The sequence below is a fragment of the Rhinopithecus bieti genome, unplaced genomic scaffold, assembly GCF_001698545.2.
Source record: "Rhinopithecus bieti isolate Rb0 unplaced genomic scaffold, ASM169854v2 scaffold_8675, whole genome shotgun sequence".
Taxonomy (NCBI): domain Eukaryota; kingdom Metazoa; phylum Chordata; class Mammalia; order Primates; family Cercopithecidae; genus Rhinopithecus; species Rhinopithecus bieti.
Genome location: NW_016806447.1, coordinates 2,023,611 through 2,045,541, shown reverse-complemented (window position 1 = coordinate 2,045,541; position 21,931 = coordinate 2,023,611). Strand labels below are relative to the sequence as shown.

Here is a 21,931-nt window from a genome sequence, read left to right as displayed (position 1 = left end):
CCTTTTCTATGTAACCTTAAGGCAAAAGCTTTCAGAGTTTGCCTATTCTGTTCTCAGAGTTCCCATATCCTCTTCTCAGGGTAGACATCAGTGTTTGATAATCTTGAGCCATTTTATGTACCCTTGTAGACGCATACTAGATGTCTTTATGAACTTGTACTTTTGCAAAAAAAAAAAAAAGCACTTTTCTAATTTAAACCAGATGCAAAACCACTTTTGGGATCTTCTACCTACTTCTTTTTTTAAGAGCCATCTCCCCAGTTATTGGCTAAAGCTCTGGAATGCAAGTGGTGTGTCTGAATTCATCGTAATGCTCATTGGCCTTTTAGAGATTAAATTGTTGCTGTAGATAAAGGGTTAACAGAAAAGACTGTTGGGCATTGTATTTTAACTTGCTTCCATTCACTTTCGCTTTCTTGAATGAAGCACGTTGACTGTCCTGATGCGGTACATGACCCTTGAAAACAGAAATATATGCTTCAGTCTAAAGATGCTTAGTGTCTCTCTTAATTGAAAAGGAATTTAAAGCATAGTCCCATCTTTCACTCTAGATGCCCTAAGAGAAAGACAGTGAGTGAAGAGAGTGCTATTTTCACTTTGCAGAAGGAAAAAATAAGATTTAGATAATGAAGTGAGTTTGAATTCATGGAGGAAGATGTGATTTGTAAGTCACTATATTACCACATCCATCTGTGTCTCCTTAAGAGACTTTTAAACTAGGATAAGTGGGACTTTGTCTTCTTTATTTGTATATGAGGCCACAGAGCAGCAGCCTGTGCTTATATGTAAAATGCTAAGCTGTTGGCACTAAGAGCCTCTGAGGCACTTGACATTCTACCCAGATTCATACCACTTGGAAAAATCAATGTTTTGAATCATATATATATATATATATATGATATATATATATCTCATATATGTGTGTGTGTATATATATACCTACAGGAATGATATATATTCTACCATTGTTTTACTTTTCTTTACCTCCTTCCTCAGGTCATCTGCTCCAGAGGCAAACTGCCTCTGAGCCTCTGGAGAATGGGAGAGTTTTAGCCCAGGGCTCTACCTTCACCTACCAGGACATCCTAGCTGGGCTGGTTGGGTATGTGCCTGGTGTCCCTGGCATGGACATGGATGAGTTCCAGTTCTCTCTCACTGATGGCCTCCACGTGGACACAGGGAGGATGAAGATCTACATAGAACTGCCTACAAGTGACACACCTCACTTGGCTATAAACCGAGGCCTACAGCTCTCATCAGGTACCACAGAAATAAAGGAGAGTGGCCATGATTTTTCTATTCTTATTTCTTCTTTGTCAAGTATGCAGTACTTTCTTCCATGTTAGTGATGTGGGTGCATCTTAAAGTAGCTGTTCCATACTTGGGGAGATTGGAGTTTTGGAAAACTCTTATTTTAGGGATACTAACAATTGTTAGTGACAAATGTGAACTTCTAAAAATCTTTGGACCAGATGCCTAGGTCTGTGAATTTGAGAAAAGGTTGAGAAGAGTTTATAAATTTCCAGGGCCCTCAAAAATCTTAATTTATTCAACTTCTCCTAGGCCCAGGTTTCCTGTAACATTTACTTCCATTCAACAAACCCTATGGAAACAAATAACAAAATATAGCATAATTTTTAAGATGCTTATTTTTTTACAAAATGCATGGAGGGGAAGCTGGGAAACCATGCATTGAAAGTGATTATACAAATAATTGAGAATTATCAGATACAGTATTCTAGGGTTTAACATTCACAATTTTGCTGATGTTTAAGCAACATTGGAGGACCTGTGACAAGTGTTAGTCTTGAACAGTTTGCAGTAGGAAGTTACTTAAGGAGTGGACCTTTTGCCCAGGGTGTCTGCACCTTACTAGAGTTCTGTTGTTTGTCTGTTCTTAGTTTCATGTATATTTTGCAGTGAAAAATATATGGTATAATAGTATTGGAAAGCTTTGTAGTTCTCAAAGGTCTTAAGTATCAAGTCTAGGATTTGCTTTATCTTACTTACAAGCTAATAAACTAGCCTGTTCCTGTTTCATGGATGCTGATAGAAGATACGAGATTCCTCCATCAGAGACACAGCACTCTTGTTACTCATAGCACAGCAGGCAGCATGGGCATCAGCAGGTTTGCATCGGTTCCCTCTGCCATCCCAGTCCCACAGGGGTGATGCAGAGGGCCTAGATAGACACTTTCATGTGCAGTAGAATGTATTACAGAGGGAAATACTGAGCTTGGGGAATTCTCCATGTTACAGCAGCAGAATGCAAGTCTTTTTTTTTTTTTTGTCTGAGAGGAAGACATTACCTCATCCCTCAAGGTTGCTCTCTGAGAGATGGCCTGCGTAAAGCATGGTCAGGGCCTTATGTTCTTGGTGTTACCCACTAAGAACATGCAGGGATGTTCAAAGCCCATGGCAGATTGTCACTCCAAACACCAGAATGTATTACGCATGAATAACTAGGCTCTACTTTACCGGGATTTACTGTTTTTAACATGATAAAGCAGCTGCATAATAAAGCAAGTGACAAGACCCTGAGAAAAGGAGTTTGCCATTAGCCAAGGCCTTATCTTCATCCCCAACACATGTGCGGTGTCTGGGGCCCAGAGGCTCAGATCTCCTTGCTCCTAACACTCGGCACATCCTCTGTCCTGAGGGATGCTGATTTTCACTACTTGGTCTGAGATGGCAACAAGATATGTTTGAGTTTATGTAAAGCTATTTTTTTCTGATTTGGTGATCCTCAAGATAGTAAATAAACTAAATCCAAGCAGGTTTCATCATAGATCTAGGAGTTATTTTTGTTACAGAACTGGGAGTTATTCCACAGATCTAGGTACTGACTGATAGGTCACTGAGTCAAAGGAACATAGAAGAGAACGAAAATGAGTCAGAAGGAAAAAAGTGTTTAGGTGTAGACTCAAGGGATGATTAGCAAATTGAAATGTCGGTACTCTTTCACTAGGGAAATTATAACTTATTCAGCTGGAAACTGAGAAGGGCAAGTGCCTGGTACCTAGACCCAATGGACATGTGATAATTTAGCCTCCAGTCTCCTAAAATCATTTGACATCCCATTCAAAGGAAGTGTTGGGGAATAACCTACTCTCTTCCATTCTCTTCCAAGGGTCTGTAGCACACATCACAGAACAGCACTTGAAAGTGACAGATATTGACTCAGATGGTCATCAGGTTATGTACATCATAAAGGAAGATCCTGGTGCAGGGCGCCTGCAGATGGTGAAGCATGGCAACCTGGAGCAAATTTCTGTTAAAGGCCCTGTCCGAAGTTTCACCCAGGCAGACATTAGCCAAGGTCAGCCAGTTGTATTCTGCCTACCAGGCTTCCGTAGACTGCACCTACACTAGTAAAAAGACAGTTAAATGTCTGGTAGTCTATGGCAATAAACTGTGCACTCTTTGTTTTGAAGAGCTTCATTTGTTCTCTTCCTTGTTTTCTCATTTATTTTTTTTCTTTTTTGTTTTTGAAAAAGGCCTATCTTTCTTGGTTAAAATGTGTTCATGCTTTGACAGCATTGATGGCATTTGCAGGTATTATGGAGATAAAAAAGTTATTTTGACTTGCTGTGATGCTAAAAAGTGTATATGAGAGAGAGAGAAGGAAAAAAGAAGTGAGTTGGGATGTATTAAGGTGAAAATTATGCCTTCCTTAGGTGAGCAATTTATATCTCTTTTTAGCTCCCCAAAGAGCACAAATTAATGAACTAAGCAAAATGGAAGGGCATAAATCGGAGCTGCCTGGGGGAAATTACATGGCTCATCCCTCCTGCAGGAAATGCTGATGTAATGTAAAGGCATAAATGTTAAATGCTACGTAGTTAGTGTACAGTGCTTTCAGGGATACAAAAGGGAAAAAAAAGTTATATATTCGGGAAAAAGTAATCCAAAGTCTTGTGATTATGTGCAATTCTGTTTAGAAGTGGAAATATACCCCTGCTGATAAGAAACAAGGTCCTGCCCACACACTAACATCTGAAATTGACAGCAGCTGAATTCTCATTGGACCTGGCTGCGCTTTAGTGAAGGGGAGTGGAAAAGGCAAAAGGAAAGTAATTCCTTAATTATTTCATGTGTCAGTGTCTACTTTTAAAAGATAAGACCAGCCCCCTCTTCTCAGAGATTTGGTTATATTTACATAACCAAACTGATAGATGCTTTTAAGTGATGCAGTAGGTTAACAAAAATGTAATACGTTTTTGTTGTACTTCTCCCTTTAGATCCTTTTGAGTTCTATGTGGAGTTTATTTATTAGTTAGTTGGCTATAGCCCATGTTGCTCCATGAACTGGGCAATGAAAAGTGAAGAGTTCTGGGAGAACGTGAGGTGCAGCTCTGTGTCTTCTTGCCCTTGTGATTCGAATATATAATAGGGTCACTCCAGGTGATGTGGGTGTGGTCAGTGCACATTTACACCTGGGCAGTTTTGTGGATCTAGTTTTCATGAGATATCCTTAGAAGCTGAGCTGATCTTTCAAAAAGGCTCTGCCTTAACCGTGAGAAATGTCACTTGGGGTGATTTTGCTATGAGAAGGTCTTTGGTTATGAGAAAGTAGATGGTGGGAGAGGAAAAGGAGGAAATGAAAACTTTAGATTAAAATGTCAAAAGCAGTGTCAAAGCGAGAAAAGTGTGAATTGATTCATTGGTGTGAACACCAATTGAATTCCTACCTCTTACTTCAGAAATAAGGGCAGAAAGCACTAATAGCAAATCTTGATTTTTTTTTTTTTTCCTTTTTATAGGCCATGTAGAATATAGTCATGGAACAGGAGAACCTGGCGGGAGCTTTGCTTTTAAATTTGATGTGGTTGATGGAGAAGGCAACAGATTGATTGACCAGTCATTTTCCATCAGCGTTCTAGGTAAAGGGACATTTGATTTTCTAATATAAAACTATTTTAGCAGTTCTGAGGTTACGTAGTTTACACTTTGTTCGCCTGGAGGCTCGAGTCGTTCCCTTTACCTAGCTGGCGTGGAAACTGAAAATCATACCCCCTTTATTGCACAAACCCCTGGCTCCTTGGTGTGCTGTCTAACACACAGGTCTAGAGATGACTCTGATCTTACTTCTTGGCGCCAGGCCTAGAATTAAAGAAAGGAGACTGAGAAGATCCCATTTCAAAGCACTATTTCTGATATTTTCAGAAGACAAATCCCCACCAGTCATCATCACCAATAAAGGACTGGTCTTGGATGAAAACTCAGTGAAGAAAATCACCACCCTGCAGCTGTCTGCCACCGACCAGGACAGTGGCCCTACAGAATTGATCTACAGAATCACCAGACAGCCCCAGCTGGGCCACCTGGAACATGCAACATCACCAGGTAAGTCTATCATCTCTTGATTTATTGAATCAAAACTTAGGCCTTAGTAAGTATTGAGGGCAGCCATATTATATATCATGTATACCTAGAATCTGCCTTAATTCATATTTATTTTCTGCCTCACTGATTTTGACCATTATGCACTGCCTTGTATTATACTTAGCACACAGCAGGTGCTTAGTGATTACTCCCTGAAGGTAAATTAAAAATTACATGTAAAATTTTCTGTATGCAATCTTGTCTCCATAACTAGATGGTAAATTCCTTTAGGGCAAACACTGCATCCTGCTTTTCATCTATACTCCCTTGAGCACTTGTGCAAGGCATTCTGCAGGGCTTAAAAATTCAATCCAGTGAATAGTGAGTGAGCAAGTGTACTGAATAAGATTCTGGTTTAGCTGCTGTTCAGGAAGTGAAGATGAATGAGATACAATCCTTGCCCTCCAGAGTTCTCTACTGGGTAAGAAAAGGAACCTTTGCACATAACCATAGCTCAGGGGAAAATATGGCAGGTGTTTTAAGAAAGGTATAAACATGGTGTTGTAGGAGTTTAAAAATGGGAGAGGCTACATTGGGTGAGAAAGTGCACAGAGGTCGCATTTAAGAGTGCCCTTGGAAGGCAGAGTTTGGGCATATAGAATTTGTATTCTTTCCAGAGACGGGAATAGCATGAGAGGCACATTCAAAAAACAACAAGTAGGCCAATTTAACTGAAGCACATATTCTAAAAATAGTAGGAGATGGGGCTCATGTGTAGATTGAGAGTTTATGGAGGATCTTCGAAGCTGGGTTAAGTAACCTCTATTTAATTTAATAGGCAATAGTGAGTCACTGTGGAATTTTGAGCAAGGAAGAAAAGTCAAATTCATCAGGTAGTGTCTAACAGGATGAACTGAAGGAAAGAAAAAGGAGGCAGTGGCAGGGGTTAGAAAACTTTCACATTTGGCCAGGTAGAAGGTAGTGGGGTTTCACCTAGAGCAGCAGCCATGAAAATAGTAAGATGAGAATAATGTGAGAGAGAATTCCTGTACCTAGTAAGTATTCAATAGACATTTGTTGGTTGAATGAAGGAAGGAAGAAAGGAAGGAATTTCAGGGGAGAACTTATACAAGCTGGGAGCTGAATGGATGTGAGTGACAAGAGATATTTTCTGAATAAACAATCTAGAGCCAGGTGCAGCGGCTCACACCTGTAATCCCAGCACTTTGGGAGACTGAGCTGGGAGGATCTCGCTTGAGTCCAGGAGATTGAGACCAGCCTGAGAAACATAGTGAGACTCCGTTTCTTTTCTTTTCTTTTCTTTTCTTTTCTTTTCTTTTTTCTTTTCTTTTTTAAAGGCCAGATGTGGTGGTGCACATTTGTAGTCGTAGTTACTTGGGAGGCTGAGACAGGAGGACTGCTTGAGCCTGGGATTTGAGACTGCAGTGATCTGTGATTGTACCACTGCACTGCAGCTTGGTGACAGAGCCAGACCCTATCTCAAAAAAAAAAGACAATCTAAAGGTAGAATGATCTTTATTTCTTGGAACATAGAGGCAGTGACAGCATGTTGGAGATTTAGAGCTTCATGGATTCTTTTCATATTTTAGGTTATAGAGTCTTCATTAATTCAATTAGGGAAATGGAAAAACAGGAGAAGTTCCTGCCCTGATTGTACTCACTTTCTAGTTCAAGGATTTCAACAACAAGCAAGCAAGCACATATATGCTGTGTCAGATGGTGATGAGTGTCCAGGAGAAGTAAGGGTATTCCCGGGAGAACACAGAGAGCAAGTGGGTGAGGGAAGGCCTCTTTAATAATAAGATGACAGTTGAGCAGGCATCTGAAGAAAGCCAGGGAGCTGGCCATGCTGATACATTAAAAAAAAAAGGACATTCCAGACAGAGGGATCAGCAAATGTCAACATCCTGAGGCGGGTTCCATCAGGCAAATCACGTTCAAGACGTAGCAAGGAGACCAGGGTGGCTGCAGCAGAGTGAATGAAGGGGAGAGTTGGGAGAGATGAGCTTTAAAAGGTGGAGGGTGATCAAATGGAGGAAGTGAGGGAGGCAGACTGCATCTGGGTCCAGAGCGATGGTAGAGGAGGGCGTGTTGTACGTGTGGCAGGAGGGCGTACAGGGAGATGGACAAATTGGCTAAAATCCCTAGTGGAAATTAGAGCAGGTCACTTGCCTTTTTGTCTGTAAGTTCCTGGGGGAAGTATGCAGAGCAGCACCCCCAAGACCTTGGCTGCTGAGATATTAGATAAAGAATTCACCAGCTAATTGTCTCCGCCAGAATTCTGTGAGACTGCTGATTGTATCTCTCCAAAGATGAAAGAGCAGACTTGGCTGTTGTGCTAGGCGGCGCATCCCCATGGTGCAGAGCCTTTTGCCTCCCTGATGGTCAGTAGCAGCCCCAGCTCTTCCCTGACCCCAGCTGTGTTAAGAGTCCTGTTGGGGAGGCAGGAGCTCCAACTTTGCTTTTTCTGTTTTCACAGCCCTCAGCCTTTCCTGGGCTTAAAATCTGGTTACTGAAACCAAGCCAGCTCTGGTTCAGGAGAGGCCAGTAGGTGATCATGCTTCCTCCTCCTGGAGCAGCACCCTCCAGAAGTGGAGGAATGCTCTCTACCTGGGATGGTTCCTTCAGGTGCCCTTTTCCGATGGACTTGACTTCCTAATTCACACCTTTCCCAGTCCCTACCAGTTTTTCTCAATCTGCCTGTTTCCAGTAACTCTGAAGAGAGCAGATAAAAGGTTCCAGCCCTCTTCTCGTTACTCTGAGGGGCCCCTCCCCGTGGCTGATAGAGCATGACTTCCCTGCCCTCCTCATCACCAACCCCATACTGAGCCCCTTCTGTTCCATTTTGCCAGGATTGTCTCCTTCCTTCCTCCCCAGCATGAGAAAATGCTCATGGGGTGGTTGTTTTACATGTCAAAAGTCTCCCTTTGGAGGAAGTACATGTTGAATACTTACTGGCCTCCCTGAAGGCACGTGGCTACAGCTTAGCAAAAAGCAGCAGCACCTCACCCCACTTGTCTCCATGGGTGAGGATGGGTTTACCAGAAGTTGGAGTTGAGGGAGGGGAGGTGGGGTGGGGTTCTGTTATTTCTAAGAGGAGCAGAGCAACTTCTAGGCCAGTGTCTGTAGTACACGGCAAGATATTTATTTGGGGACCAGAGGCCTCCTGGAATTATTATTAATCATTGGTACTGCAGACACCCTCCTGATGGTTAACTGGGAAATAGACTTATTTTGATGCTGTCTTGCTTGGTCAGCTGATTATAATTGACTGTCCTCTGTAGAGAGAAAAGGTGGGGAAATCTCTTCTTCCCCATAGGAGATGTAGGGAGCCATCTGCCTATGCAAACTGTGCAGAAGACAGACCTGAGCCTTCTGTCACCGAAGACAGTCCAGTCCCTTTATGCGCTGTTTTTTTGAGATTGAGCAGGCCACACCCTCACATCAGGGTTTCCCTCTGTCAATAGACCCAAAAGACCCTGTTTTTCTTGGGATATCAGAGTAAGGAGTTATATTAACTAAGATAGAAGCTAAGCTGCTGGACTAAGGAGACCCCAGAATACAATGATTTCAACAAGACATTCGTTTTCTCTCATAGTAATCCAAAGGCAGGTGGCCCAGGGGTGTGAGGTGACTCAGTGATCCTCAGGGTGAGGCTTCCACCTCTGGGCCAAGGTGAATCCTGCAGCTGTGGTCATCCCCCAACCAGCAGGAAGGAAGAAAAGGCCAGGGGAGCCCCACATCCATTTTGTTTTTAGGAGCATTACTTGAAGAACACACGTCATTTTTTTTTTTTTTTGAGACGGAATCTTACTCTGTCCCCCAGGCTGGAGTGCAGTGGTGCAATCTTGGCTCATTGCAAGCTCCGCCTCCCAGGTTCAAGTGATTCTTGTGCCTCAGCCTCCCGAGTGGCTGGGATTACAGGCATATACCACCACACCTGGCTAAATTTTGTATTTTCAGTAGAGACGGGGTTTCGCCATATTGGCCAGGTTGGTGTTGAACTCCTGACCTCAAGTGATCTGCCTGCTTCAACATCTGAAAGTGCTGTGTTTACAGGCATGAGCCACTGTGCCAGGCCTCAAATAACATATATCACCTTCCAGTGGCAAGAGCATATGCGTGCAAAGCTGTGAGGTGGCTGGAGAATGTAGACTTTAACTGGGTATCTAATTACTTAACTAACAGTCAGGAGTCATATCTTTTTTAAGCAGCGGGGAGTAATATTGGGATATAGTTATTTCCAGGACAACACTGGTTTTCAAGGGATAGGGCATTTGGTTGTCACCCCTAGGGTACAAGTTGTCACACTGATTCAGATGGGGATGAAGGCTAATGGTGGCTAAACAAGCATTTAGAGGATAGAGATAGGAATGCTATTAATAAGTGTCCTGCAATCAATGGGATAAGCCCTGAACCAAATAATTGTTCTGTCTAAAAGGCCAGTAGTGGATTAGTGAGAAATAGTAGGCTGTGGCATCTAATCCTAAGTCTGAATCCTTGTTCTTACTTTTAGCTTTATTCCTGGTAAAGCATATCGAAATCAGCAGAGCTCCAAGAGACAGCTCTCAATACAACACAACTCTCAACACAACACAACTCTCAACACCATACTCATTTCAGTCTCACCCCACGTGCTTCATTCAGGAATTAGGCAGTTGCTGCTTCTACAATATTTCAAGGAGGGCTACCTCCTACTGGATTCCCCTCACCAGTTACAACACACCTTCCTCAAAGCCTGAAGTGACATAATGGCTGCTTGGCCAGATGAAGAAAAGATCCTCTCTGATCTGTCAGAATTTCTAAAGGCATTTAGAGACCCATTAGAAGGCCCTTTGCTGATGGGAAACCAGGGGAAAGCCACAGTTGCTTTCCTCCCCCTGTGGAGTCCACCGGAAGCTGAACCAGAGCCCAAAATAAACTTTTCAGATGACGTTAGTGCTTAGCAAAGGCAAACAGAGAAGGACTTCTGCACCACAGGAGGGCAGCGGCAGCAGGTACCAGAGGTAGATCTCCTCGCTGGTCAGCTCCCAAAGCTTCTTGATTCTGTGAAAGATGCTGCTTGAAGAAAAGCATTACGTACAGTGCTTAGCTTCATGCAGCCTCTGTGAATCACAGGTTACAAAGAGTATTTCCCCACCCTTCCGGGAATGTGGAACCAACCCCTGTGTTGGTATTGTTGTTTTAACCATTCTCAGGATCCTATCTTGCTCTTAAATCTTAAAATCAGGCAGATGAAGAGCTTTACCCTCATTAAATTGAAAATCCTTTCATCAGCTATTTACTAATCACCTACGTACCCATGAAAGTGAGTACCCTCTGAGGATGAAGTCTAGACGTCTTTTTTTTTTTTTTTTTTTTGGGGGGGACGGGAGGTCTCGCCTCTTCGCCCAGGCTGGAGTTTGCAGTGGCCGGATCTCAGCTCACTGCAAGCCTCCGCTTCCCGGGCTCACGCCATTCTCCTTCCTCAGCCTCCCCGAGTAGCTGGGATACAGGCGCCTGCCACTCGCCCGGCTAGTTTTTTTGTAGTTTTACGTAGAGACAGGGTTTCACCGGTGTTAGCGCAGGATGGTCTTGATCTCCTGACCTTGTGATCACCCGTCTCGGGCCTCCCAAAGTGCTGGGATTACAGGCGCTTGAGCCACCGCCACCGCGCCCGGCCGAGTCTAGACGTCTTAAATCCTTAAATCCTTTGGCTGTTACAAAACTCTGCAGGGAACCCTTTCTTGCTAAGAGTTAACTTATCAAGGTGTGACCCACAAATTTTCCACTTTCTACTTTGTACTCGCTGCCAAGTTCTCATTTCTTGAAGGAGCTAAATTAAAGCTCTAAAAAAGGTAAACCACCTTTCAAACAAGCATCTCTTCCATTCCTTACCCCAGTTGGCCTTTTAAGGCCACTTCTGAAAGTTCTCAGGGAAGTGGACATTTTGTCCAGAAGTCGTAATATCATCTCAACCAGATTTCAAAATGGAGGGACAGCATCATGAGAACCTGTGTGGCTTGGGCAGATAGTATTGTCCTTAGGGAATGCACAGTTAGAGAGAGAGAGGTCAAAGCGAGAACTTCCAGGTAATGTCCTGGGCTTTGACTCAGCCACCTCCATAAATCAGACTACCCTAGAGTCCAGGCTGCCTCCTGGGATGTGTGAGCTACGGGATAGTTAAACCTCTTCAGTTGTGCATGCACCCTCAGCCCACCCATAATCCTCATTCCTCACTAGCTTTCTATCTTTGTGGAGGCTAGTCTGTATCGTGTCCTCATGTGTGGAGAAATCGCAGTACAAAGCCCCCTGTAAGCTACCTAGTCATGACTGCACTTTAAGGGCCAACCCTTAGCACTTACCAGTTTAGTAACAGTCATATGAAGCATTATTTTTTTCACCAGATATAAATAGTTCTCTTGTCAGTAAACGCACACAATTTCTCTTAATAAAAATATTGCAGAATTCGAAACAGAAAACCAAATATCACGTGTTCTCATGTATTAGTGAGAGCTTAACATTGGGTATACATGGACATAAAGATGGGAATCTGGGGGGCGGAGGAAAGGCTAAAAAACTTACTATTGGATGTTGTGTTCACTATGTGGATGACAGGATCAACAGAAGCCCAAACTTCAGCATCACACAATATACCCTGTAACAAACCTGTACCTGTACCCCTGAATCTAAAATAATTTTTTAAACCTGCAGAATTCATGTAACTTCAGACATAACCACCCCCCCCCCACCACTGCACAGATCAAATAAAATCAAATACTTGCTCTTACTGTCATCCACCATTTTATCTGCTACCTCTGAGGGGGCTATGACTTTTCCAGTTATAGAGATGACAAAAAAATACAATGAAATAAGGCAGTGTGTTACACTAGCATATGTGACTCATATAGAACAGAAAGAAAGCATTAAAAAAAAAGAAGAAGAAATCGAAGCAGGTTTTCTGATCATTGTTTCTACTTTTCTATTACATCAAGCGTTCTCGGCTCTATTTGGACATTAGAATCACCTGAGTGATTAGAATGTTACACATTAGAATCATCTGAGTGAGTGGCATGTGTTTAAAAATAGTGATGCCTGGGCCCCACCTAGACCAATAAGTACAGTCTCCTAGAGATGGGGCTTAAAATATAAGTGTCTTTTAAAAGGACCCCAGTGAAATTCTATTTGTAGGCTGGTTTGTAATTACCTACATATAGTACTTGTCATATTAGAATTGCTTCCTTCCCTCCTTTTCTCCCTGCCTTCCTTTCTCCCTTCAACAAACACTTACTGAGTAGCTGCTACAAGAGAATACTTAGTTTTGGAAGTGGGGGGCGTGTAGACAAATATGTGGAAACGTGTTTCAGTAGACGGGCACACATAATTTGGTACACACGTAATTCACACATATGTTCGGTAGCAACATGGCAGAGGACAGGGGAGCCCAAAGCACGCATGGCAGGTTCCACCTAAGAGAGGGGTGGGGGTTAGTTGGGAAACAGTTCTCAGAGGTGATGCTTTAGCAATGGTGTTAGTTCATTTCCTCTTTATTCCAACCTCTTTCAGTATTGTGAGACCATCCAAAATAGGATGCACCCATTGTCTTGGTTTGGGTTCTCCCTGAGAGCAGAGGCATATTAGCTTGCTAGGGCTACCATTAAAAAATTTCACAGAATATGCAGTTTAAACAACAGAAATCTATTGCCTCACAGTTCTAGTGGCTGCAAGTTTGAGATCAAGGTGTTGGTAGGACTGGCTCCTTCTGAGAGCTGTGAAGGAAGGACCTGCCCCAGGCCTCTCTCCTTGGCTTGGAGATGGCCATCTTTTTGTTCATGTGGTGTTCTCCCTGTTTAGATATGTCTGTATCCAAATTTCTCTTTTTAATGACACCAGTCATATTCGATTAGGGTCCACCCCAATGACCTCATGTGATCTAATTATGTCTACATTGACACTATTTCCAGATAAGCCACATTCTAAAATACTGGGGCGGCCGGGTGCGGTGGCTCAAGCCTGTAATCCCAGCACTTTGGGAGGCCGAGACGGGCGGATCACGAGGTCAGGAGATCGAGACCATCCTGGCTAACACGGTGAAACCCCGTCTCTACCAAAAAATACAAAATCTAGCCGGGCGAGGTGGCGGGCGCCTGTAGTCCCAGCTACTCCGGAGGCTGAGGCAGGAGAATGGCGGGAACCCGGGAGGCGGAGCTTGCAGTGAGCTGAGATCCGGCCACTGCACACCAGCCCGGGCGACAGAGCAAGACTCCGTCTCAAAAAAAAATAAATAAATAAAATAAAATAAAATAAAATAAAATACTGGGGCTTGGGATTTCAACATGTGAATTTGGGGTGGGGAAAAGGTGCAATTCAACCCATCACAAGAGGCTTTGCAAAAATCCTGAAACAAGAAGGCTGAGAGTCTCCCACAGGATGAGCTTCAGATAGGACATGGACATGAGTAACATGCATGGAACTGCCCACAGCTGTGCTGCAAGCGGGAGGACTGAGGCATCATCTAACATGCTGTTAAGAAGGCAATTTCTTCAGAGATGCTTTATTTTCACACCATTTCCCTGACCTGGACTCTGCTTTCTTTGGCATGCTGGCCCTCCAGGGGAATTGGAAAGACTGACAGGGTTAATGTGGGTCTCCATAATACTGCCAGATACATAGTTTACCCAGCAGGTTAGTGATTGAAAACACCTTCAATGGGATTAAAACCCTTCAAGATATTTCAAATTGCAACGACCTGCTGTGACAGCGGTAGGCACAATATGTTATTAGAAACACCACCTTGCTGGCAAATGAGCAGATGAAGTCTTCCAAAACCCAATTAGCAAAGGCTAAAATTTTAAAAATAAAAAGTGGATGAGGATTGAAAATATAGTCATGCATTGTTTAACAATGGGGAATACAGTCTGAGAAATGCATTGTCAGGCGATTTCATTATTTTGTGAACATCACAGAGTATGCTTACACAAACCTAGATGGCATAACCTGCTACACACCTGGGCTATATGCATAGCCTGTTGCCCCTAAGCAACAAACCTGTGCAACGTGTTACTATACTGAATACAATTGTAACATGATGGTAAGTATTTGTGTATCGACACATATCTACACATAGAAAATGTACAGTATTGTAATTTTGTGGGATCACCATTATATGCAGTCCATTGTTGACCGAAACTGAAATGTCATTATGTGGCGCATGACTGTATGTGCTCAAGAGAACCTCTTAGGTATAGATTATAGTGGATAATCTAAACTAATTCATCAAATATGGTTTGAACAGTTACTGTGTTCCAGGGGTTATTCTAGGTACACATCAGTGAAGAAACATGAAAAATTCTTGTCCTCTTAAAACTCAGGTTCTAGATGCCACTTGTTACCCCTGGCACATATTTATGAGTGTCATTTAAACGATAATATTAAACCCCATCAAAATCAATATTTCAGACAAGAAAGAGGGTATAGCCAATAAATCATTTTAGAAGGAGCTACTCAAAAATATTATAGGTTTTTTTTTGAGTGGTAAGATATTTCTTTCCTACTTGTCTAGATTTTTCACATTTTCTTTAATAGACATATATTACTTTCATATTGAAAAAACGTTAAAGAAGAAGAGTGAAATTCAAGAGGTTTCTTGTCTAGATGAGTTTTACAAAAAGTGCTCCTAGAAGGCGTAAACTTTGTAATTAGACTGCCTCGGGTTCCAATTTCAGCACTACCCCTTTATTAGCTATGTGACATAGGGTATGTCACATAACATTTTAATTATATAAATTACAGTGTCATGATCTACAAAATGGGGGTAACATGCTAACCTCAACCTCCCAGAGTTGTTAAAAGATAAAATTCAACATACATAAGCCGCCTTTAAACTGTGTCCCACCCATAATAGGTGCTCAATGTTTGCTAGATTGAATTAGGAAAGTCCCACTAAGGTCAAGCCTAGCACTCTCGTGCAATGTAGTGAGAATATAAAATGGTACTACCACCTTGGAAAAGCAGTTTAGCAATTTCCCAAAAAATTAAGCATACACCTAACATATATTCCAGGCATTTCACTCCTAGAGATTTACCAAGAAGAATGAAAGCTTATGTCCATACAAAGATTTACACACTAATCATCACAGCAGCTTTATATGTGTAGCATGCTAAATGAAAGAAACTAGACATGAAATAGTATATACTATATAATTCTATTTATTGAAAAGTAGAGAAAATGCCAACTAATCTGTAGCATCAGAAAGCAATTCATTGGTTGCTTTGGGATGGAGTAGGCGATGGGAAAGGGAAGGATGGAAGGATTATGAAGCGTAAGTTGGAAACTCGGGGTTGAAGAATTGGTTCACTATTTTGAATGAGGTGATGGTTTCTGGGTGTGCCAAAGCTTATGAAATTGCACACTTTACGCCGGGGCAGAGGCTCATGCCTGTAATCCCAGCACTTTGGGAGGCCAAGGCGGGGCGGATCACCTGAGGTCAGCCGTTAGAGACCAGCCTGGCCAACATGGCGAAACCCAGTTTCTACTAAAAATACAAAAATTAGGCAGGCATGGTGGTAGTGTGTGCCTGTAATTCCAGCTACTTGGGAGGCTGAGGCAGGAGAATCACTTGAACCTGGGAGGCGGAGGTTGCAGTGAGCTGAGATTGTGTCACTGCACTGCAGCCTGGGCAACAAAGTGAGACCCTATCTCAAAAAAAAAAAAAGAAAGAAAGAAGGAAGGAAGGAAGGAAGGAAGGAAGGAAGGAAGGAAGGAAGGAAAGAAAGAAAAGAAAAAGAAAAAGAAATTGCACACTCTATATATGTGTAATTTATTATGTGTCAATTTTACCTCAATAAAAAATATTTTTAAAAAATCAATCTCAAGAGGAAGGCAAAATCTATCACCTTTCTTAATCAGTCTTAGACTTCCATAAAGGGAACAGTGAATTAGGTGACCAGTTGATGGTGAGAATCCAAATGAGATTTTCCTGTGAGCTGTGAGAATGGATTCACAGCAGGGGGAAGAGATTTAAATTTCTCAGTGCAGCCAGTCTGAAGTTATTAAATTTTTAAAGAATGGTATGGATTTCTGTCCAGAGCCAAAAGACAAAGCTATAAGACAGGGTGCTACATTTCTTGCCTGTCAAGAACTGATGTAGCAAGCACAGAAATATAAAATGCCTCATCAAAAAATTAATGCCCCCATATTCGAGAGGCTATTGTATCTGTGTGACAAATTTCAGATGATAAGGAGAGATGCAAATGTAAACCATGTGGGTTGATTTTTTTTTTTTACTTCTTAAAGATACAGCAGTGATACTGATGTCACCCTTAAATATATGAGTCAATGTAGAATCTTTGTTTTCTTTGTAGGTTAACAATGACAAATCATAAAACCCAGAATACAGCAAATCAATTTCAGGGCCAAACTAAAGGACTAGATTACATGGATTAATACCTCAAAACCCAGAATCAGAAGGAGATAATTTGTGCTGGAGGATGAAAAGATGTGATTTTCATTTCAGTCTTGATTGGCACCTGGGTATGAGCCCTAGCAGCCCTAAGATAGAAGCAACAATTCCAAGTTGTTTTGCTAAATGTTATGAGGCATTTAAAACAGAGACATTGCACATTCATGGGAGAGTTTACCGTTGTTTAAAATTTCTTTCAAATTTTTTGTTTTAAAAATGACTCTGGAAAAAAAATTTAACATGTTTTTTTCTCTATTGTGTTACTAAAGGATATTGTTTTTCCAGGTCATTTTTGATTTGGTATGGAATAATTGCTCATGCCCCAAAGTCATGCGGTAAGTTTTGTTACTGCCTGACTGGCTAAAGTGGGATGGGAGAAGCTAGAATCATAGACCTGAGAGTTGAAAGGAACCTTGAAGAATATCCAATAAAATTATGGCAGCCAGGGATGGCTTACCAATCACAGAAACAAAGCCATGTATAGCTAAGCCCTGTAACGTTAGTTTACAAGCTAAACCATTATGCAATATTTAAAATGTGGGTAGGTCTTCAGAAAGGACTGTGAAGCTTGGGGGAATACAAAACTGAAGAGAGAGGGGCTTGGAGAATAAGACAATGGCTCTACCTTTCACAGATTTTACCTGCATATATAAACCCCAAGAGAAAGAAGAGTAATATTGATTGAACACCTGCTGTTGGCTTGGCACATAGAAGCCACTATAATTAAGTTAACATGCTCTCCCACAGAATATATGCTCTTGTATCCACAAACAACTCTTAACACAAGGTCCTCAAGTGCAGGACATAAATGCTGTAAGAAAAATACAAAGGACTGTCTCTCTGGTGAGAGTATGACACTTCCCTAGAATTAGATGTATGGCTAGTATTTTAATATCCTCTCTGTTTCTCTCTTCCCCTTTTTCTAGGTATCCAGATTAGTTCCTTTACTCAAGCTGATCTGACTTCACGAAATATTCAGTATGTCCATTCTAGTGAGGCTGAGAAACATTCAGATGCCTTCAGCTTTACACTGTCTGATGGAGTCAATGAGGTAGGTGAGCACTGGACTCCATCCTTGAAAAGTATTGATTCCTCACCATCTTCTTTGAATGGAGTAGGCGGAGTGACTGGTGAAAGGAGAGCTTCATTTTCCTCTGCTCTCAGTCAAGGGGTAGGGGCAGCCTCTGTAGCCACCTTGGTTCTTGCCCAAGAGGACTCACTTTGGGGCTCCTAATTATTGACTTGTGCCAGAAATGTGTGAAAGGGAAAGTAGAGAGCACCTACCTTGGACTTGTTGGGCAGGTGCTAGGGACAGGTGTCCCACCTGCACTTTCCTGCCATTCTAGGTGACTCAGACTTTCCATATCACTCTTCACCCTGTCGATGATTTGCTGCCCATCATACAGAACTCAGGGATGCGGGTGCAGGAGGGCGTGAGGAAGACCATCACAGAGTTTGAGCTTAAGGCGGTGGATGCTGACACAGAGGTAAGAGCGCTTCCTTCCCTGGGTTCTCTGGCTAAATGAGAGGCTGACCTGATGGCAGCTATCGCTTTGCAGCTGTGCATCCTGATGGTAGGGAGGAACTGTAAGGTGCATGCAAACATCCTTGAAGGATTAAGAAGCAGAAGATACCCTGGCCTTCTAGAAAAGAAAATCAAATGCATTTGAGATCAAATTGCTTTAAACCCTTTCTAAAAACCTAAATACATTCATCCTCTCCCTTGAGTACATGTAATAATCCTTTTAACATGTTATAGCTCTTGCTATAATGCTGATTTTGTACTGATCTACAGAAAATCAGGTAGCTGACTTTTTACCCATTAGCGTGAACAGGGATTTTCTATACCTATATGTCCTTCTCTCCATTTCACCTCCTTCATCCAGACTTCTCTGATGGCAACTAATTATTACAATTTGAGCCTCCTCAAAAACTAGGCTTTGTACAGTAAAACAGCGCATGTGGAGACTAAGCTCTTATTCTCATGCTTCCAGATTAAAGCATCTCACATTCTGACATGACTTAGCTCACATAAACTCATACTGCCACACTTATTAATTAGTTCTCTGTGCCAGCACTCATTGATTGATTGATTCTTTCATCAAATATTAATTATGTATGATGTTCTAGGCTCTGCTGTAGATGCTAAAGACAGGGCTGTAACAAGACAGATAAAGTTGCAGGCTCAGAGAGTTTACTACCTTTGGTTGGGGAAAAGACAGTAAAGAAAGAAGGAACATATTATAATCAGATACAATGAGTGCTATGAAGAAAAATAAAGGCAGATGAGGGAGATAGAGATGGATAGATGTGCTACTTTAGAGTATCCAGAGAAGGCCTCTCTGAGGAGGTCATACTTTAGCAAAGACATTGTTAAGCAAAAGGGCAAGCTATGCAGTTATCTGGGAGAATTCACTCTCTAGACAGGGGAACCAGAAATGCAAAGGCACTGTGATCTAGTGCACTTAGACTCTGGGAATAACTGTAGCAAAGGTGGCAAGAGGCCAAGAGGCTAGAACCCATTGAATAGGCAGGAGAAAAGAATGAGGCCAGAGAGGAACCCTGGGACTAGGTCATAGAGGGCCATGCTGGCCCAGGTTAGGCCTTGGCATTTTGTTCTAAGTTAGTAGGAAACCGTTGAAAAGCCTTGGGAAGGATTTTATGCCCCTTTTTCTTTCTACGAGTCACCAGAGAAGCAGTAATTAAAAATGAGAAGCTAGCTTCTGTTGTGATGCATATGAGATTCTGTATATAAGAGTTACGGGTAGACGTATGGGAAAGAAATGAACAGATTAAAAAGGTCTATTTCCTATCATCTTGGTAGAGGTTTACAATTCAGGCTTTCCCCTGTGACCTGAAGAGAAGAAATTTAAATGTTTTAGTCTTACACCTGAAGGTACCAGAATGTAAGTGCAATTCTAGCAAACAGTATGGTCATTCTCTTTAGCCCTATTTTTGGCGTCTATAAAGAAAATACAGTCCTTACTTTATCAATGTCTTTGGGTTCTGCTACCCTTGACCAGCAATTGGGCATCACTCACTCTTTTGGTTTCTGTTATGAGCTTCCCTCCCCTCTGGTATTTTGCCTTCCGGACAGGCCGAGTCTGTCACTTTCACCATCGTGCAGCCTCCACGCCATGGCACCATTGAGCGAACCAGCAATGGGCAGCATTTCCACCTCACCTCCACCTTCACCATGGAAGACATCTACCAGAACCGGGTCAGCTACAGCCATGACAGCAGTAACTCCCTCAAGGACTGGTTCACCTTCACTGTTTCTGATGGGACAAACCCCTTCTTTATCATTGAGGAAGGGGGAAAAGAGGTGAGGGGTGAGGACACTGGAGGAGGTAGCCTAGCACTGCATGGCAGAGGCAGAACATGGATTTTTACATCAAGCATACCACTGTTTGAGTTCTTGTTCTGTCACTAGCTAGTAGGTTGGCCTTGGGCAAATTACATTTCTAAGCCTCAGTTTTTCATCTGTAAAATGAACAGTAATTATCTGCTTCACATAGGTGGTTTAAGGATCCAAGGAGGTAATCCACATAAAATGCTTAACACCATTGACAAATAGTGCTCAATAAATGGTGATAGTTCTTGTTGTTAGTATTACTGTTATTTCTTTTTTCTTTTGCCCATCCTTTACCCTTTAATTTTCTTTCATCTGGTTTTGAATAATGTTGTATATCTCTAGATTGTTTTTCTCTTTTTGGACTGCATCCCCTCAGCCTAAACAGAGTTTCTCAGTCTTTGAGAAATAGCAGTGGTTAAGAGTGTGGTTTTTGCATCCAAAATATATTGATTTTTAAAACTAATTTTTTATTTTAATTTTGTGGGTACATAGTAGGTGTATATATATTTTTGGGGTACATGAGTTGTTTTGATACGGACATGCAATGTGTAACACTCATATCATGGAAAATGGTGTATCCATCCCCTCAAGCATTTATCCTTTGTGTTAGAAACAATCCAGTTATTCTCTTTTAATTATTTTAAAATGTACGATTAAATTATTTTTGACATTAGTCACCTGTCATGCTAGCAAAAACCATGCCTTATTCATTCATTCTGACTTTTTTTTCTTACCCATTGACCATCTCTGCCCTCTTACTACTCTTCCCAGCCTCTGGTAACCATTCTTCTCCTCTCTAGCTGTATGGGTTCAGTTGTTTTGATTTTTAGATCCCATCTATAAGTGAGAACGTGTGATGTTTCACAGTGCCTGGCTTATTTCACTTAATGTAATGGCCTCCAGTTCTATCCATGTTGTTGCAAATGACTGAATCTCCTTTTTTATGGCTGAATAGTACTCCATTGTATATATGTATCACATTTTCTTTATCCATTAATCTGTTGATGGACACTTAGGTTGCTTCCAAATCTTGGCTATTGTGAACAGTGCTTCAACAAACATGGGAGTGTGAATATCTCTCTGATATACTGATTTCCTTTCTTTTGAGAATATACCCAGCAGTGGGATTGCTGGATTGTATGGTAGCTCTATTTTTAGTTTTTTGAGGAACCTCCAAACTGTTCTCCATCGTGGTTGTACTAATTCACATTCCCACCAACAGTGTATGAGGGTTCCCTTTTCTCCACATTCTCGTTGGCATTTTTTATTGCCCGTCTTTCAGATAAAAGCCACGTTAACTGGGGTGAGATGACATCTCACTGTAGTTTTGATTTGCATTTCTCTGGTGATCAGTGATATTGAGCACCTTTTCATATGTCTCTTTTCCATTTGTATATCTTCTTTTGACAAATGTCTATTCAAATCTTTTGACCATTTTAAAATTAGATTATTAAATTTTTCCTGTAGAATTGCTTAAGCTCCTAGTATATTCTGCTTATTAATCCCTTGTAGATAAGTAGATGGCAGATATTTTCACCCATTCCTTGGGTGGTCCCTTCACTGTGTTAATTGTTTCCTTTGCTGTGCAGAAACCTTTTAACTTGATGTGATCCCATTTGTTCATTTCACTTTGGTTGTCTGTGCTTGTGGGATAACACTTAAGAAATCTTTGCTCACACTGATGTCCTAGAGAGTTTCCTAAATGCTTTCTTGTAGTAGTTTCATCGTTTGAGGTCTTAGGTTTAATTCTTTAGTTGATTTTGATTTGTTTTTTTTTTTTTTTTTTTTA

At 41.7% G+C, this 21,931-nt stretch overlaps 1 protein-coding gene across 1 annotated transcript in view; it reads left to right on the top strand.

Moving 5' to 3' along the window:
• FRAS1 (Fraser extracellular matrix complex subunit 1) overlaps positions 1-21,931 on the top strand; it is a 483,930-nt gene that overhangs the window by 376,114 nt on the left and 85,885 nt on the right. Inside the window, exons 43-49 of the mRNA XM_017876598.1 lie at positions 997-1,260; positions 3,131-3,319; positions 4,764-4,883; positions 5,167-5,346; positions 17,714-17,838; positions 18,134-18,274; positions 19,885-20,112. Of these exons, the coding sequence (XP_017732087.1) occupies positions 997-1,260; positions 3,131-3,319; positions 4,764-4,883; positions 5,167-5,346; positions 17,714-17,838; positions 18,134-18,274; positions 19,885-20,112 (1,247 nt within the window). The remainder of the gene's footprint in view (positions 1-996; positions 1,261-3,130; positions 3,320-4,763; positions 4,884-5,166; positions 5,347-17,713; positions 17,839-18,133; positions 18,275-19,884; positions 20,113-21,931) is intronic.